The 17,567-nt window shown below is 41.3% G+C and overlaps 2 protein-coding genes across 3 annotated transcripts in view; one reads left to right on the plus strand and one right to left on the minus strand.

Moving 5' to 3' along the window:
* The window catches only part of LOC130558636 (zinc finger protein 236-like), a 32,336-nt gene extending 26,396 nt beyond the window's left edge, over positions 1 to 5,940 (plus strand). Inside the window, exons 25-31 of one of the 2 annotated variants that reach the window (XM_057341156.1) lie at positions 98 to 268; positions 1,344 to 1,466; positions 1,553 to 1,710; positions 1,839 to 2,024; positions 2,167 to 2,296; positions 4,500 to 4,697; positions 4,988 to 5,940. In XM_057341156.1, coding sequence (XP_057197139.1) covers positions 98 to 268; positions 1,344 to 1,466; positions 1,553 to 1,710; positions 1,839 to 2,024; positions 2,167 to 2,296; positions 4,500 to 4,697; positions 4,988 to 5,154 — 1,133 coding nt within the window. In that variant the 3' untranslated portion in view covers positions 5,155 to 5,940. The remainder of the gene's footprint in view (positions 1 to 97; positions 269 to 1,343; positions 1,467 to 1,552; positions 1,711 to 1,838; positions 2,025 to 2,166; positions 2,297 to 4,499; positions 4,698 to 4,987) is intronic. The other variant, XM_057341157.1, reaches the window with a different exon arrangement.
* Positions 5,941 to 6,095: 155 nt separating this feature from the next.
* Positions 6,096 to 17,567, minus strand: mbpb (myelin basic protein b). Its single transcript, XM_057340758.1, has 9 exons — positions 17,333 to 17,567; positions 15,204 to 15,252; positions 14,216 to 14,270; positions 10,723 to 11,017; positions 10,551 to 10,677; positions 7,865 to 7,966; positions 7,716 to 7,742; positions 7,039 to 7,122; positions 6,096 to 6,749 (listed from the first exon to the last, which is right to left on the minus strand). Exons 2-9 carry the CDS (start codon positions 15,246 to 15,248, stop codon positions 6,717 to 6,719), a joined length of 768 nt encoding a protein of 255 aa, XP_057196741.1. The 5' UTR covers positions 15,249 to 15,252; positions 17,333 to 17,567; the 3' UTR covers positions 6,096 to 6,716.

Below are 17,567 nucleotides of genomic sequence, written 5' to 3' on the forward strand. Positions count from 1 at the left end.
CCCAGAAGCTCTTGTGATGTTATCTTAACAGCTGCAAGAAATAGCCTAATGTGGAGATGTGTAACTCTTGTTTTGTGTGTCCTGTCACTCTCTCAAGAGCTTTCTCAAGTGTCCGGCGGTGCTGCAGGTCTTGTGAGTGGTGTCAACAATGCTCCTGAAATCACACTGACCATCAATAACTCCAGTCTGACACAAGCTTTAACACAAAACAGCGTCGCTACGTCCACATCCACCAGCGGCACACAAGAGATCACTCTCACCATAGCAGGTACACACGCTCCAACACACGGCTTGTTCTAATGGGATTGTCACGCCACGTCCGCTGTGGAGAAAACTGGTAATTAATATTGGTTCTAATGCGTTCCATCGTCTCTGGTGTAGACACGGTGTAACAGTAGCACACCAGAGGTTAAGGCCCTGCCACACCCCCGAGGAACAATATGGTCGAGATTACTTCCATTCCATTAATTATGCGGATGAATTATTAAACATTCACAGCCACATTTAAAATGTGAAACCGCTGCGAGATTTGAGAATAAACATAATGTTATCGTCTGTTAAAGGGATACTTCACCCACTAATGAACACCTTCCAGTTGTTCCAACTGTGCATAAATGTCTTGGTTCTGATGAACACAGAGAAAGATATTTAGAAGAATGCTTATAACCAGACAGATCTCGACTCCCATTGACTCCCATAGTAGTGAAAAATACAATGAGTCAAAAGTGCCCCAGAACTGTTTACTGTCCTACATTCTTCAAAATATCTTCTTTTGTCAGAACAAAAAAAATGATAAAGTGATTTTTCCTACTATGGGAGTCAATGGGGGGCGAGATCTGTCTGGTTATAAGCATTCTTCCAAATATCTTTCTCTGTGTTCATCAGAACAAAGACATGTGTACACATTTGGAACAACTGGAAGGTGAGGAAATGATGACAGCATTTTCCTTTTTGGGCGAAGTGTCCCTTTAGTTATTAGTTCATGTTCTCGATCAGATGGACCTGAAAGATTGGAAAGGTCTTCACTGGAAGTGGTAAAAAATGTGTAATATTGGAATAACCTTTTATCTGTTTCCTGTGTAACATGTACCATGGTAAGCTTTAAAAAATACAGTGGTTCCTTCTCTTATTGTTTCTTTAATAAAACTCTGGTCATTTGGTTTTAGGCATTTTTATACATCATTTAAGGCAGTGTTTCTCGATTCCGGTCTTGGCACTTGGAATTGATCAATAGGTAGTAATCAAGTATGGTAAAGGTGACACCATGGTAAAGAGTGACAGCGTATTATACTGAGGTGGCACATGTATGAAACGAATGTCTTTGATGAACTGTATGTTTGAAGGTCAGGAGCTTTTACCCCAGCACTGCCCCTCCTCAGCTCCAGACGTGAACTCGGACAACAGCGGTCTGACACTGAGCACTGAACAACTCCTTCCTCACAGTCCTCCGGCCTCGGCCATGTGCGGTGAGTTACATACTGTATCTGTCTGACCACGGCACGAAGCGCTCTGGAGAAACATGAAACCGTCTGTGATTCTGTCTTCCCATCAGTCAGCGCTCTGGCACCCAGCACCTCCCTATCCCAGACGGGCCTGTCCTCTCAGAGCCTGGTGATGTCATCGGCGGGCATGGCCAGTGACGGCAGCGTGACTCTGACTCTGGCGGACCCGCGGATGCTGGATGCGGTCTCTCTGAACCTGAACACGCAGGTAAGCTGTGATGAAGCTTTGATTATCTGATGGGTTTGTCGTTGACCTGCTATAGGTCCGGTCCACTTCCATGGATTTTGGATATAATACTGTCTTTGCCGATACGTATTCGTGTATGTGTGATGCAGATGTCGATCTGCCAGTCGGAGGAGAAAGATGCAGACACGCAGCAGAAACATCAGTGTTATTACTGCAGCGAGACGCTGCTCACGGCAAACGCTCTGAGACGACACTGCAGACAGGTGCATGGGAAAGACCGCTGTCACGTCTGCCCCGTCTGCAAAAAAGCCTTCAAGCGAGCTACACACCTGAAGGTACATGTGAGGAGCCCGCCTCTGTCACTCTTCATCACGGCGAAATGCTTCCTTTAAACTCAACCTCAGTCTTGTGTGATTTAGAATCTCTGGGGCTTTTAGAACCGTGTCAAATTTGCCACTCTGTCTTCTCTCCTATAAGGAACACGAGTATGTCCACAACAAGCGTCCCAAAGCCAACTCTCAGAAACCCAAAGTGTTCAAATGCCCCAGCTGTGACAAAGCTTTTGCCAAACCCAGTCAGCTGGAGAGACACATTCGCACGCACACGGGTAAGTCACACGCTTTCTGTCACACCCAGGGATGGATTACTGACCGGGTCCTCGACTACCATGAGCCCGAGGTCCAGTTTGGTACAGAGAACCCAACAAAAACTGTTTCATGTTTATCTATGTTTAATATATGGGTCCCATAGCCTATTCAAGGCCTCTCTGTAAAAAATGAAATGAGCAACAAATCAACTCAACTTTATTTATATAGCGCTTTTACAATTTTCATTGTTACAAAGCAGCTGTACATGAGACACATTGACTACAAGCAAAACAATCAAAGTTGTACCTGCAAAAACAAGAAAAGGTTGAAAACACAGAAGACAGACACACCCACACACAAAACACTCCACACACACAACACGCACACACAGACACACACACACACACACACACACACACACACACACACACACACACACGTACGTACACAGACAAGTACGCACACACACACACGCTCAGTGAGAGCACACATTTAGGATAAAGGAGAGAGAAGCACAGGTCAAATATAACAGATAATAAATTCCTATATGCAATATTAATTAAGTAAAACTTTAAGATTCTAAAGCAGCCCCCCCGGTCAGGCAGATAGTGCAAAAACAGTATGCAAACGGTGGCGAGGAACCCAAAACTCTAATCGAGAAAAAAAACCTCAGGAGAACCCAGGCCCAACCAGGGGATTCCAGTTCCCCTCTGGCAAAAGCTGCTGCCTCTGCACAAGCTCCAGAGAACTTGCACAACAAGGCTAAATAAAATAAATAAACTTAATAATAAAATAAATTATAGTTTAAGATTATCATTAATAATCTAATAGCATTTGAAGTTTTGTGGTGAAGACATGTCAAGAGACCGCGTCCTTCTTTATCCAGCTCTATCATCTCAGCTCTTGTCAGGTCCCCACTTCCCATTCTCCGCTCTACCATCAGGTCAGGCCATGAACTGCATCCTGCTCGCTGTGGTAACCTTGGAACAATGAGACAAGACTGGCTGAGAGTAGAGTACTGTTCTGTACTCTTTGATGCAACAAGTACATCAGTTGTGTTTTTGGTTCCGGTTGATCTAACTAATGCAGCCTAAACCCTCTGAAGATTTATATTATGGAAGAGTAGTGTATGCAAGATTAAAAAGATGCGTCTTTAGTCTAGATTTAAACTGACAGAGTGTGTCTGCCTCCCGGACAGTGCAGGGAAGACTATTCCAAAGTTTAGGCGCTAGATAGGAAAAGGATCTACCACCTGCACTTGATTTTGAAATTCTAGGTATTACCAACTGACAGGACGCCTGAGAGCGTAATGCACGTGAAGGACTGTAATACAAAAGGAGTTCATTCAAGTACTGAGGAGCTAAACCATGTAAGGCTTTATAGGTAATAAGCAAGATTTTAAAGTTAACGCGATGCTTTATAGGTAACCAGTGCAAGGTTGACAGAACCGGGCTAATATGTTCATACTTTTTTGTACGTGTAAGAACTCGAGCTGCCGCGTTTTGGACCAATTGGAGTTTTTGTAATAAGCCTGCAGGGCAACCACCTAACAGTGCATTACAGTAATCTAGTCTTGATGTCATGAATGCATGAATTAACTTCTCTGCATCTGCGATTGACAGCATATGACGTAGTTTAGATATATTCTTAAAATGGAAAAACGCAATTTTACAGGTGTTGGCGACGTGGCTCTCAAATGACAGATTACTATCGAATAGAACGCCAAGATTCTTTGCTGATCTTGCTGAAATCATGGCAACATATGGTTTTATGTTATCTTTAATTTATTAATTCAATTACAGCACATTTAAATGGCATTTTCTCAATCATTTGCTTGATGATTTGGGCTTTTTATGGTGAGAAATCATTTTTTATTTACAGTTAATTAAAGACGTGTGTTTCATACGCCTTAATTTGGTCCATGGTTGATTTTTGGCTGTGTAGCTAATATTAGACTTCTATAAACCCTGTACAGATTATTTTTAGCGTAGCGCAGGCATTTGACGCAGCGCAAGAGCGGTTTTAAAATTCATTATCGTCTTAACTTTCACTTTCTATAACTGTGAATGTGCAGCTAACGGAAAGAACGGGGATATTGTGGGAGGGGGGCCCTTGGAGGTAACTGGCCCCGGGGCCCTATGAAGTGATAATCCGTCCCTGGTCACACCCCTCATATCTGGACATCAACAGACACATTCACTGGCCATGTTGGTTTGGTTTCAGGAGAACGGCCCTTCAAGTGTTCGCTGTGTGACAAGGCGTTCAATCAGAAGAGCGCTCTACATGTTCACAGGGTGAAGCACACGGGCGAGAAGCCCTACCGCTGCGAGGTGTGCACCATCGGCTTCACTCAGAAGAGCAACATGAAGCTGCACATGAAGAGATCGCACGGTTACGGGGCGTCCGGTGACAAACCCATGGGTATGTGTAACCAGTATTAACACAGACACACTGGTGGACTCGCTTCCTTCTTGCCATTTTTCAAAAATTGCCCCAAAAAAACGCACATGCACGACATTTGGTCAGTCTGGAGCCCTGATATTGAAAGTATAAAGACTAACTAACCCTTCCCCCAATCCAAACCTTAACCCCCAAGCATGAACACCTGAAACAATACTGATCAATTCACCAATTACACGAGGAGAAACAGTACATAGATGTATCCTATGTAAGCAGCCATGGATAGTTATCGTTCTGTCTTTCTTTCTCAGCTAAACCACAGGAAGTAGAGGTGGTGTTGGAACACGATTCAGAGTCTGACTTCCAGCAGGATCCGGCCCCGGCGGACAGAGAGAGTCAGTCAGGTTTGGATCTGGAGGAGGTCGTGCCCGAGTCTTCAGGAGACTGGCAGTGTCCCATGCCCACAGTTTTCCCATGAGCGTCAGACACTGCCTGCTGCTCGCTTTTGAGCTTTGCCAAGGAATGAGACACGCGCCACCAATCCTACATGTATTTATGTGAATGTACAGACCGATGAACTTTGTAGTTGTATATAGTCAATGTTGCTTTAGAAAAGCCTTGACAAATTGTTCCTCCGTGAGCATTTTTATTTTTTGAAGTTTTCATTCTCAAGTCAAAAGAAAGTTTGTGCAATTGTATTTTGGAAAAAGACTGATCAATTCATGTAGTACTGAAAATCTGCTGTGGTCAGTGGAGTGGTTTTTTTGATGATGCATTAAGATTTTGATTGGTTTTGGCGACTGCGACACCATGCAATGCTCCCATTGTGAATGCTTTAACCTGTTAATATGGTTCAGAAATGAGAAACACGCCTTACGATGGCCTGGAGAATAACGTTTCTGCTTTGTGTAGTGAAGACCCTCTGATGTCAGCACATGCAGAACGATCTGGGATATATGTGTGATCTTGATACAGCGTTTGATTCACTGACCTGTGAATTGCTGGAGTTGTTTTCATGAAATGAGATGTAAGCTACATGACACTTTTTTACGTTGGGATCGTTTTTTGCATGTATATAGTGTGAAGGGACTAATGCTGGATGCAGTATTTTCTGGATTCTAGGCTTATGCATCTAGTAGTGGTGTTGCTATACTATTGTACATTTTTTTATTTTTGCTGGGATCATCCACTTTTGGCAGGATCTTTTGTAATATGCAGAATTATTTAATAAATGTTTTGGTTACAAATGTTTATTCGCTGTGAATTTCATATTTCAAGTTTAGTTGAACGAGTCAACCTTGGCTAGTGCTTTAATGCATGTTTATTAGCACTTCTGCATCATGACTGTATTTCAATAAGGATGTGCAGTCTAACACTTTGCAATATTCTTTTTTCTAGAAGTCAAAAACACAAACGGTCTTGGTTTGGCACTTTTAATTGTCATCAACATATAACATATAAAACTTTATTTTTAGTTTGTATACAACACGTTTTGTTTGTATGCCGTATGTTTTCTGATGAAATGACAAGCCCAGCACACACCCACCAAGGCTATTATTTAACACACAACAAATCCTGGTGTAATAAGAACGTATTGTCGGCTATTACTAAATCAGAAAGAAATCTTCAGACTCATTCTTGTTAATAGGCTTGTTAACACACGGTCGTGGCTGCGGGTCACGTGTGATATGTGTGATGCACAGCCTGCCAAACTCCGTCACCGTTTACATGAGCAGATAACACAGATAAAGCATGTCAGCCATAGACATAAGAGAGGTACCAGCTACACTTGTGTACACCACAGAGACGAGACAAAAGAGTTCTGTTAGACAAATACTGCTGTTGACCTAACCAGACTAAAGCCGTTTCTGACAGCGACCTGTCATAGGTTACACACAACAGAGTTAGTTGACAAGAACGAATCAAAACACAGATTGTATTGTCACATATCAATCAATGCAAAGCCTTTTTGAGTCAGTTACGGAATTAGACAAATCTCATCATCTCCTTGTTCTCAGTTTTCAGCAACGTGCTGGGATTTCAACGCTTGGATGAGGCAGACTGGCTTCCTCCCTGAAACACACACACAGTGAAGATAAGTTCCTTTAGTGAAATAACGAATTACATGGTCAACATTGCAATACAATTATTGATCACAAAATGTCATCAACTTTAACCACACGGACAACAGAAATGAAACACTAAACTCACAAAATACACTAAAGCGCAACATAAGTAATAACAAGCTGTAAGCACTACACGTTTCAGACCACATAGGCTATATATAAAGAAAATGAACTTATTTAACGCAAGGCAAATGAAAGTATTGTTCGGTAGTGATGGCCATGTAAAATAAGCGTACCCTTTTGAAGATCCTGGTTAAGGTACCTTGACTGTCTCCGCGGCCTTTTTGACCTTTAACAGAACTGTGTGACTTCTGATCACCCTGTCGAGATAGACATGTACAGTCGAATACAGAACAATAATTCACCAAACAAACATCACCTTTTAAACAATAGCTGAAATCATTAACTTCTCTGTTGCTTTAAAAACATATCGTGGCCTAACTGCGGAGCTCAAAATGACGTGAAAGTTATTACATGCCTTCGGACTTATTTACACGGTTACATGTGGACTTTCACGTTAAACACGAGCAAGGTGTCAAAGATGAACGTGTAACTACTCCTATGCAAAACACACTGGCTTTCCTACAAGTGTCGCAACGTTTCTGTAACCCATGGATACCGTGACGAAACAGAGGTTCTTATTCCTTTCATGGGCAATTTCCCCCGGAACAGCGCACGTGCAGACATGAACCAGAAGGAGCGCGCGAGGAAGAGCCCGCCAATCAGCGCGCTTCGTTCTGCTGTTCATGTTCGCTTGTTTACTCACTTCGTTTCTGTGATGAATGTTATATAAACGCTGGATTTTCAGATCGTTAAGCAGACTCGTCGTCAGAGATATGAAGTGTGCAAAACTCTCCAGGTACGCAAGATTAACATGTGAGCATGCGCGTGTTACTTCCGCTTTAACACTTACCTTAGATTTCGGGGTGGAAGGAGAAACCTGATTAGAAAAAGAGTTTTCCATTAACCAATATTTCTGTTCTATTGCATCGATTCTCAAATAAACAACATCGATTCAATTTCTGACATTTTATGACAAAGAATGGGGAATGAGATACATACGATGTTTCTGAAAAAGTGTACGACAGCGTTCTCATTAGCGCGGCGGCGAGGCGATGCGCTTGATCTCTGAGGGGACGCAGACAGAGCGCCCCGGAAAGACCCCTGTGATGAAGAGGACACACCTCTGATCATTAAACATTACACAGCCAGGATCAAGTATACAACAATCACAAGTCACCAGAGAACGGTTATCTTCACTCATGGCGGAGATCAGAATCAGCTGTACAAACCCGTCCCCGGGGCTTGTTTACAACAGGATTTGGCACTTTCATCACCAAACTGTGATGACGAAAGACATGTCAACCAGCTGCCCTTCCTTTGAGGGTTTCTGTCATTTTTCATCCGATCCTGTCAAGTCCTGTAAATTGTGAGGCGGGGCGCCTCCGTGGGTCGGATGTCTTCAAACTCCCCAGATGGACCGAGGCAACACCTTGCGTCTTGTTTACGTTGCTCAAACCATTCATGAACAAAGCGTGCAACAGTGGGTTGGTAAGTGTTGGCGTAACGTCAGGACTCAAGGCAGACCATTGGCCCGAGCATCACACTCTTGACCAATCCCGCTGCCGACACTTCCACGGGTGAACAAAACACGCACCCGACCATCCACCTGATCTGAAGGGAAATGTCTGCCAGCACCTTTCACTGCTCCACGGTCCAGTTGTCCTGAAGTTCACGTCACGTTGCTGGTGCTTTTGTCCGCGAGTATTTGGACCCGTCTGCAGCTGCGCAGCCGATTGAGATGCACGGCTGCTTTTGAAGGGATTCGATCTGTTATTCTTTTCACCTGTCAACAGGTTTGATGATGTGGCGGATCAGTGTACGCTACAATGCTTGAGAAAATATAGCTTTACGATGTGAGCATTGAAATGATAAAAATACTCGTTTTGGTGCCACACAAAAATCGAGTTTGCCCAGAATGAGATAAACGGATCGACTGTTTATAGTTCAACCACAATCATGCAAATCTCATACATTCCATCTTTGTGCATTAAACCCTGTCTGTATGGTAGTGTTTTTAATGTGTCATAAGATCAGCCTTTAGTATAGTTGTGACAATACTTTAAAGTATGTTTATACTCGGGCTGATTTGATGCACCTCCTCTTAAAGACACTACAAGCGTCTCAAATTGATGCCATGCATGGATTTACCGACAGCTTAACCCTATGACATGAATATATTATAAAAGTGCATATTTTAAAGCTTTCTCTCTTAGTAGACCACAATCTCTGCTGGAAAACAAAACTTTTTGTGAGGAATTTAACAAATTGCCATTTAACAATCTCACAAGACACAAGTCATGTATATTACATTGATTCTTGAGCTTCTATTGTGACCACACCAGTTAACTGTACAACATAAACATATAAAAACGAATCACTGCATTTATTAGTAGCCGCATCAGATTACTACAAATAAAGAAATAACTCATGTGGTTATACACAGACTTTAATCCAGTTGCTGACAGCATGGGGTTAAGGGACAGCTTTAGGACTGACCGGAGGTTTTGACAAACTTGGATGGTTATAAAACAGGACACAATCAGTAGGGAGCACAAGTAAGACGTTAAGAGCATAGATAACACCAGATAGATCTGTTAACCTGAGGCACGTTTCAGACATCTGTTTGAAGCAGCAGCATATGCATCAAGCACACAACTAAAATCAACACAATCTCTGCCACATTACTGTACTACACATTAAGAACACAACTGATTCCCCCTTCCAAAAAAAAAAGAAATCTATTGCAACCATTTTTTCATGTCAGATACGATGAACGTGTTACCTTTACTATAAAAATAAGATCACAAAATAAGCAAACATGATACAGAAGCTATTTTGAAATTTCCTTTCACATTTTCCCCCCAAAAAACGTAATGCAATTGAAACACATCACTGACATGCACATGCAACGAATAACTCGAATGTGTTTTTTTCCAAATTCCCAGAGTTTGTATCCACTTTGGTTTCTCTGACAGAACGGTAAGTGTGTCTTTACCTTTCCATTTATTTTTCTTTCTTTTTTTATAAAGGTCTGTTTAAGGCTCTGTAAATTGCATACTCAGAAGTACAAGAAAAGTGGTCATATTTAACATGGCAAATTTAGATTATGAATCAAGAAACCATTGGATGATCAGCAGTTAACTGAATTTCTAAAAAAAAAAGCTTTGAACTATTACAGTAGGAATGCATCTCCGAGTGTTCCAACCCTCTGGCGAAGAGTTCTGACATAAAGTTGATAAAAATCTTAAGATATGTGAAAATATCCTCTATGGTACCAATTTGTATTATTGTACACTATGGCACATGTAGCATACAGTATATGTGCTGATGCAGTGCAAAACTTGTCAGAATGACTGAAAAAGTGGTAAAAATACTAGATTCCTTTTCTTTCATAATACATCAAGTACATTTTATAAAAGACACTTTGTTAATAAATCACACAATTTACACAATCCCTGATCCACAATAAAAAAGCCTCACCTATAACATAGCAAATGCAGCATATACTCAGAGGGGTAAATACTCAATACATCAGTGTGACGGTGAAAACATTAAAGTCATCAAACTTAAAAGTCAAGAATAGCTGAAAGTACAAATCATTGCGAACAACAAATACTCCTAAATAAGGCTCGTGTGGAGAGAGACGTGAACGCTAATTTGGAAATGAAGCCCACTCAATCCTCACCTTTCCCTTCCTCTTCTTGTCCCCTCCGAAAAACTTCCCAATCTGATCCATAACAGTCGGGTTCTTCTTACTGCGACCCAACCTGAACGTGGACTGCGAGGAGCTTGCGGATGCCATATCGAGCGTTCACTTTGATACTGTCAGCGGCGCTTGTTGTCAAGAGCGAATTTACTCGGCGTCCTGCTCGGCACACTCGGAACCGCACTCTGAGCCCGCTCCGCCGTGCTCCTGGATGGTCTGCAGCTCGTCGGACTCCGATGGGCGGCCTTTGAAGGTGTTGTCCTCGCGGCCCGGAGCATCCCGAGAGAAGAGGCGGACCAAGTGTGGGCGGGGCTCTGAGGCATTAGGGTCAGCTGCGTTCGGCTGGTTCCAGCTGCTCTGATGTACTACGGCGGTCGTGGAGTCAGTCACCGGCGGACTCTTGCCGGAGCGGTCATTGTTCTGGTTCATGTCGGCCTCGCCCAGGCCTGCGCAGAGACGGAGAGAGATCACAGTAAGATCATTGTCAGCGTAAGACCTGCTGTCAAACAGTTCCCCGCAAACCTTCGAAATCGCCAAACCTTTATGCAGTAAACGCAGTGGTCGTCTGTCAGAAACCAACTTTTCGTACAAAACATCTAGATTTCGGAGGGTCGCACAAGGTGGTGGGGTTTGAACCCAGTGCACTGGGACAAAGCTGCAACTGTACTGCCAAACACAAGAGAATCTGCATTCTACAGTGTCTGACAGAGGCCCTTTGTGCAAACCACACAGTTATTGTAAAAGAACAATGGAAACAGTGTGACTGTAATAACTTCCCCAGGCTGGACACTCGTCTCATTTCTGAACTCTCGTTTCAAAGCATTCAAGGTACGTGGACAAGTCCACGGCTTATTTGTAGAGAACAGATAGCCGTCCCTATCCCTAGATCAAGTACAAACACACCATTTCTGTTGTTATGAAGGGTTCTCTTCTCCCGTCTCGAAATATTTTGTTGGAACCTTCCTTCGAGAAATCCTAAGTAAACACATGATCAAGGACGTCCTTTGTGCATCAGATATTTGGGTCGACTATTCCTTAACGAAACAAAAACGAACCTTTCCTGCCGCTACACGATGTTGTATTGCTCATGCGTTAGATTGGACATAGAACTTAATCAGGTTACGTTATTAACACTTCCGTGTTAATAACTGTTTATGAGCAACGCCTTACATTCCTCATCTTGACGTGTTTAAAAAGTGCCTATTTATTCCTGATAATCCTGTTGTGAGGTTCCTCCACAACATTTCTTAGCTGACGCGAGGAACAATTGGACCCACGCAGTATGCGGCAGTGGGACCGAGGCATGGAAAGCATGTCTCTCCGAGGGGCTGCAGGCATGCGGCCTCCCACCCGGGCATGAAATCCTCTCTATGATGGCATTCATGAAAGCCCCAAGGCACCCACAGGCCCTGCGGAGAGACAGTCGCTGGTCTGTTTCAGCGTCCTCGTCCAGCAGCTATTCCTTTCACACATCTCATTCTCTTCATTACAGTCGGTAACAATCACAGCTGACACAAACAACAACCGTGCAATCAAGCCTATTCCATTAGGTTTGTGAAAACCAAAGTTTTAGCGCTAAACTATTGAAAAGGACATTTTGATAGTTCTAGTGTTTTGAGTGGTGCCACTGTGATGCTGTGGGTCAGACGGGCCAACAGCAGTAACACGGCACGGCACGATGTCATAATTAGTGATACGGAGAAACGCGTGACATTAAATATGTCATTGTGACTTCTGTGTGCATGAGCAAAAACGGAATAATTTCCTGACTTCTCCTGACTCTCGATCCAGCAAGCGCCTGTTTGAGCACTTCTATTATCATACAAAGAGATTCATGCCAATAAACAAACTGTGCTGTTTTATCACAACGTTTGGTCAACCACATCAGTTTATACTGATATCAGATAACGTGTTACATTTTCTTTCTAGATAATTTTACACAGCAACGCTTGGGTGACAAAGTTAGTTAAATCTACAACTCTCCAAATCTTTTCTTTCAAATGTATGATGCGATGCAGATTAGATTTGTGTGGAGGATGGCTACGTGTGAGGCAGAAGAATGAGGCAGTGAAGAATATCAGCTGTTGAATATAAACACACAATCTCTGTAGCCTGTACCAGCTGGTGTTAAGTGCAAACGTGTGCTTTATCTCACTACACAAACACCAGTGTGTCATCATCCACACAGCTGTCATTGTGACCTCTTAGCACCTCGTTTACTGGGTAGAATCAGTTTATTTACTTCCTTAGCGGTATTAAATCCACAAACAACAGATTCTGTGTAATCAGAAAAAATGATACTTTCATTTCAGTTAGTGGATGATTGTGTGTTCATGCGCACCGCTGTATTCCCTTCCTTCCTGATATTTCTACTCAAAATGCATACAATACTAGAAACTAGGAAAATAAATGATATACACTCCTAATGCTGATGAATTAATACATTTTATGAATGACAGACAATCAATTTTCCTAAGCATGCCACCCGCCGCACACCTGCCCAAGTGTGCTTCCATTATGCTCCATTTTCGCTCACTAATTTTATGCTTTTGTACTTCTTAAGATAAACTTAAGATCATCTATGTGTACTCAACTGTGCTATTTGAGACACCATGAATATGAACTAAAATGTGCTTTTAACATACTATCTCTGTATTCACAAATGTTTTTAATTACTTCTTGAAGTACACTTGAACCCATCTTTCATACACTAGTGTTTTCAAGTATACTTCAAGTTTTAAAACATTTGTAAATACAGAGATAGTATACTTGAGTAGACTTAGATGCTCTTAAGTTTATCTTAACAAGTACAAAAGCATACATTTTAGTGTGTTAAGTATAAAATTAGTGCGTGGAAATAAAGCACTAAGTACATTAGGGAAGTGCACTTTTTCCCTCCTGGGTGTGTGTGACTGTACAGTACTCTACTGATCCAACATGAACCCTTCTGTCTGTGTCGCTTAGGTGCAATGAGTTTATGAGAATGAGAACTTATGAGCATGCGCATATATATATTAGGGCTGTCAAACGATTAATTGCGATTAATCGCATCTAGAATAAAAGTTTGTGTTTACATAATATATGTCTGTGTAGTGTGCATATTCATTTTCAATTAATAAACACATACACATACATGCATATATTTAAGATTTTTTATAAACGTTTATTTATAATTTCATTTATTGGTAAATATAAATAAATACATCTAAATATTTCCTAAACATATATACATGTATGTTTATGTTTTTGTGCTAATAAATACAAAATTAATATTCACAGTACACAGACATATATTATGTAAACAAAAACTTTTATTCTGGATGCGATTAATCGTTTGACAGCCCTAATATATATATATATATATATATATACTATAGTTTGGTTTGGTTCCAAAATAAGATAACTCATTTTTTTATCATGTTTTTATTGTGTTAGTTAGGTGTGGTTTTTTAGTTATTATGGCTTAAATCAAAACAAACCAACTGCAGTTTGATAGATATTAATTGGAATGCACATTAAAAAAACATGATTTTTTAAAAATTCTAAAAACGGAGTATTCTGATTGTGGACCCAAACTCTTCATATATAGCATGCGTGTTTTGTGTTGTGATGAAAGCTAACAATGCAATGAGAAACATTCTTACCAAACACCTCATCGGGTGACTCGGCTATGTGTTTAGATGATTCTGTTGAAGAGCCCTTCAAAAACAAAAAGTCAACAAACAAGTTTTACATTTAAAACATGCTTGTTTTAAAAACCATGCTAAATGCATGTTATAAACAGACATTCACATCTCTTAAATCAATGCAACAGAATTACCAACCACTTCACAATATGAGCTAAAAAAAAAAAACCCAACAATTGTGACTCAAATAAAAACACTCACGAAACAAATGAAATATAAAAATCTATATCAATTCAATAAAACAAATAATTCTGTCTGTGTAGCTCGTCTGCGATGCAAACATCATCAGCACATTTTTTCTACAGACAATAATCAAAATGAGAATTGAATTAGGTATTTAACGTGTTTAATAAAGCGAATGCATCTCATCTCAAACTGTGTTCTTACCACACTGGCAGAGATTTTTCTTGTTTTTAAGCATACATTTCAGAAAACTACACTTAATTAGTAAATTTATCTTCATTTTTAAGAATTTGCACTGGAGACAAAAATGTTTTTACAGTGATCATAAGGGAGAGAAATGTGAAACATGTTGAATGAATAAATAACAATAATCATCCCGATGTTCCTGGATAACAGGGAGAGATTGATGGACACGAGTATCAGCTTTGAGCTTGATCTTGGCATGTTTTGTGCGTACGCAATGGTTATAAATGAGACCCCAGATCCACAAAGCAGACAGGGCTACCAGATTCAGTCCTTATTCATAAATCATAGTACTACAGATTTGTATTTTGTGTAGTTTGCGGCCCTGCATTCCACAAGCTTTTAAAGACGGTCTGTTACACCCTGTGGGACATGTGCGAGCATGAATATCCTTACCTCCTGGATGGTAGTAAATGCCTTATTATCCATTGCAGCATGTTACAGACTTCTTACGAAATGGACTTTGTCTCAGTATGTAGTTATAACTCAAAATGAACAGAAATACATTACAAGAACACACCTGTGAGACAGACAATGGGTCACGTTTTCCAAGGTGCTGCCCCATGCTCCTACAACAGAAGGAACATCTAGAAACATTACATCAGCAAACATCACTTTTATATGAGATATACTAGTCAACACAGCCGTTTCTTCTTTGTGGATAACAGGAGGCAGACATCACTGTGGAAGAGCTTCACTTGTCGAGTCATGCACAGATCATAAGAATAAGTTCATTGAGTTTTAACCATAAACATTCATTATTGTAAGGCAACTTCTAGAGAAGAGAAGTACAGTATGTGTTTTGCGCTGTCCTCTCATGCAGGTCAGATTGACGCACGTTGACTTTTGCTCTGTTCTGTAAATGATCCTGGACATTGCTCAGCTCATTCTTAATCTCTGTTTGCATGGAAAAGCTCTGTGTGACGCGTCATGTGACCTGCACATCATGACTGTTGCCCTCTGGGACACAACGCTTGGATATTTTCAAACCATTTTGTACGAGTTTTTAACTCTACAGATTCTGATCAAATGACATCTGTTATTTTTCTCGGACTTGTAATTGTATTGTTGATTTTAGTTATGGAAAATGCCTGGATGACTATTTAGGAGGGCAAATTCATGCCATGTACTTTATACTTGCTACACACCCACAAGAGAGGTTGTTGTCCGTATGTTGATCTTATCGTAATGCAGGAATGTTAAGTAACTAGTGGCAGTGTTAGACAACTAGATTCACTTCAGTCTGTTACATCACCGTCCTTATCATATTGTCTGCTATGGTGATTGTCGGCTTGTGTTTCCTTAGGGTTTTTTATTAGCATTTTTGAAGTTTAATGTGTCCCTGAAGTTACGCGTACGCTGGCTTTGGTCATGGAGCGTTCAAAGTTTCAAGATGAGATTGAGTAATGCTAGTAGAACATCTTAACTGTATGACATATTGCTATTTAAAACAAGTAGTTCATAGTTTAATTTACTGTATTTGGGGTGCGAATGAAAATCTCTCGAAGTTTTGTTGTTATTGCTATCACCAGCCGCCACTCTTCTCAACTGTATGCTTTTTTCACTAACAATTTTAGGAGGCGCATAAACATTTATATATGTTCTCATGCAAGATTGTACAGCGTTTTAAGATGTCTAGCTCTTTTTTCCTGGATGTGTCAGATGAGGGAAACACTAAATGTAGGGGTCCTCCAGGACAGGTTTGGGACCAGCTGCACCACATGACGACAGTGTATGGGATGATGCTCTAGTGCCCCCTGTCGTGCTCGATGTGCAACTGTGCCATCAGAACTCATGCATTTGCAAGAAATTGAATATCTTTTTGAATATCTGTCCACTGTAGTGACTGTGAGCAAAAGGGTTAAATCAGTATTGGCAAAAGCAGAAAACACGTGTTTTTAGACGCACATTGTTCTTATTTTTGACTTAAATTTAGTATCAGCGTGTCTGTTTAGTGCTGCCTCCATACTGTTACATCAGATGTTAAAAATCTTCATTACTTGAAATGTTTTGGTGTAAATGCAGGCCACGTTACATGTGGTTAAAAACACCTTCCTACATTTCGAAACGTCTTCCTCTCACACACTTCCCTCTTGTTACAGTAATCTGTTCACCTGTCACAGTAAGCCACTAACAATATTTCAACCATGTAAATTACAACTTACAACAATATACCAAAACAATCAACAAACACAAAAGTGCCGTTGTTTGGTTCTCTTCGCACAGCTGCTTCTCACGCGCGTAGTGTGTGAACGAGCCCGTGACGTCATGTCGGGGGGGTATTTTGCGGGGCCTCTGGACACTCAAGAGGGAAAAACAAATAATAAAAGATATCTTTAACCAACGAATCAGTCGAACTGCACGACGCTGATAACTACACTGGAAACTATAAGATCTGTGCAACTGAGTAACATCAACAGAGAATCCGTCGACAACCTGCGTTTGACGCGTCCGTTCGTCACAAGTCACGACGCGTTTGCCAGAGTCGCTGTTGTTGTAAGCTGCAATATGTGACCAGATCGAGGCAAGTTATATAATATATCAGTCAGTCTTCACTGAAAGAAAATAAAACATCTGCCACGTTAAGCATGATACTAAGCAGAGATGGAGCACATCAGGAGCGTGTCGTGATTTGACGCGTGCACGTACCTGTCTGTTGAAACGCGTGCACTGCGCGATGTGTCGACGTCGGTTTCGTCTCAGAAACGCATCAGTCAGTCGACATCGGTGTAAACCTGAAGCTATGATTTGTTTTAGTCGTCCTGTTTTAGCTGCATGTGCTTTTGATTGATGATCGTGTACTTCCTGCTTTAGGGTAATGTGGGGTGGGGCTATGAAGCGAGATGTATCTAGCCCGCAGTACCACAGGTTTCAGGCCACCCGT

Source organism: Triplophysa rosa, linkage group LG8, assembly GCF_024868665.1.
Source record: "Triplophysa rosa linkage group LG8, Trosa_1v2, whole genome shotgun sequence".
NCBI lineage: Eukaryota > Metazoa > Chordata > Actinopteri > Cypriniformes > Nemacheilidae > Triplophysa > Triplophysa rosa.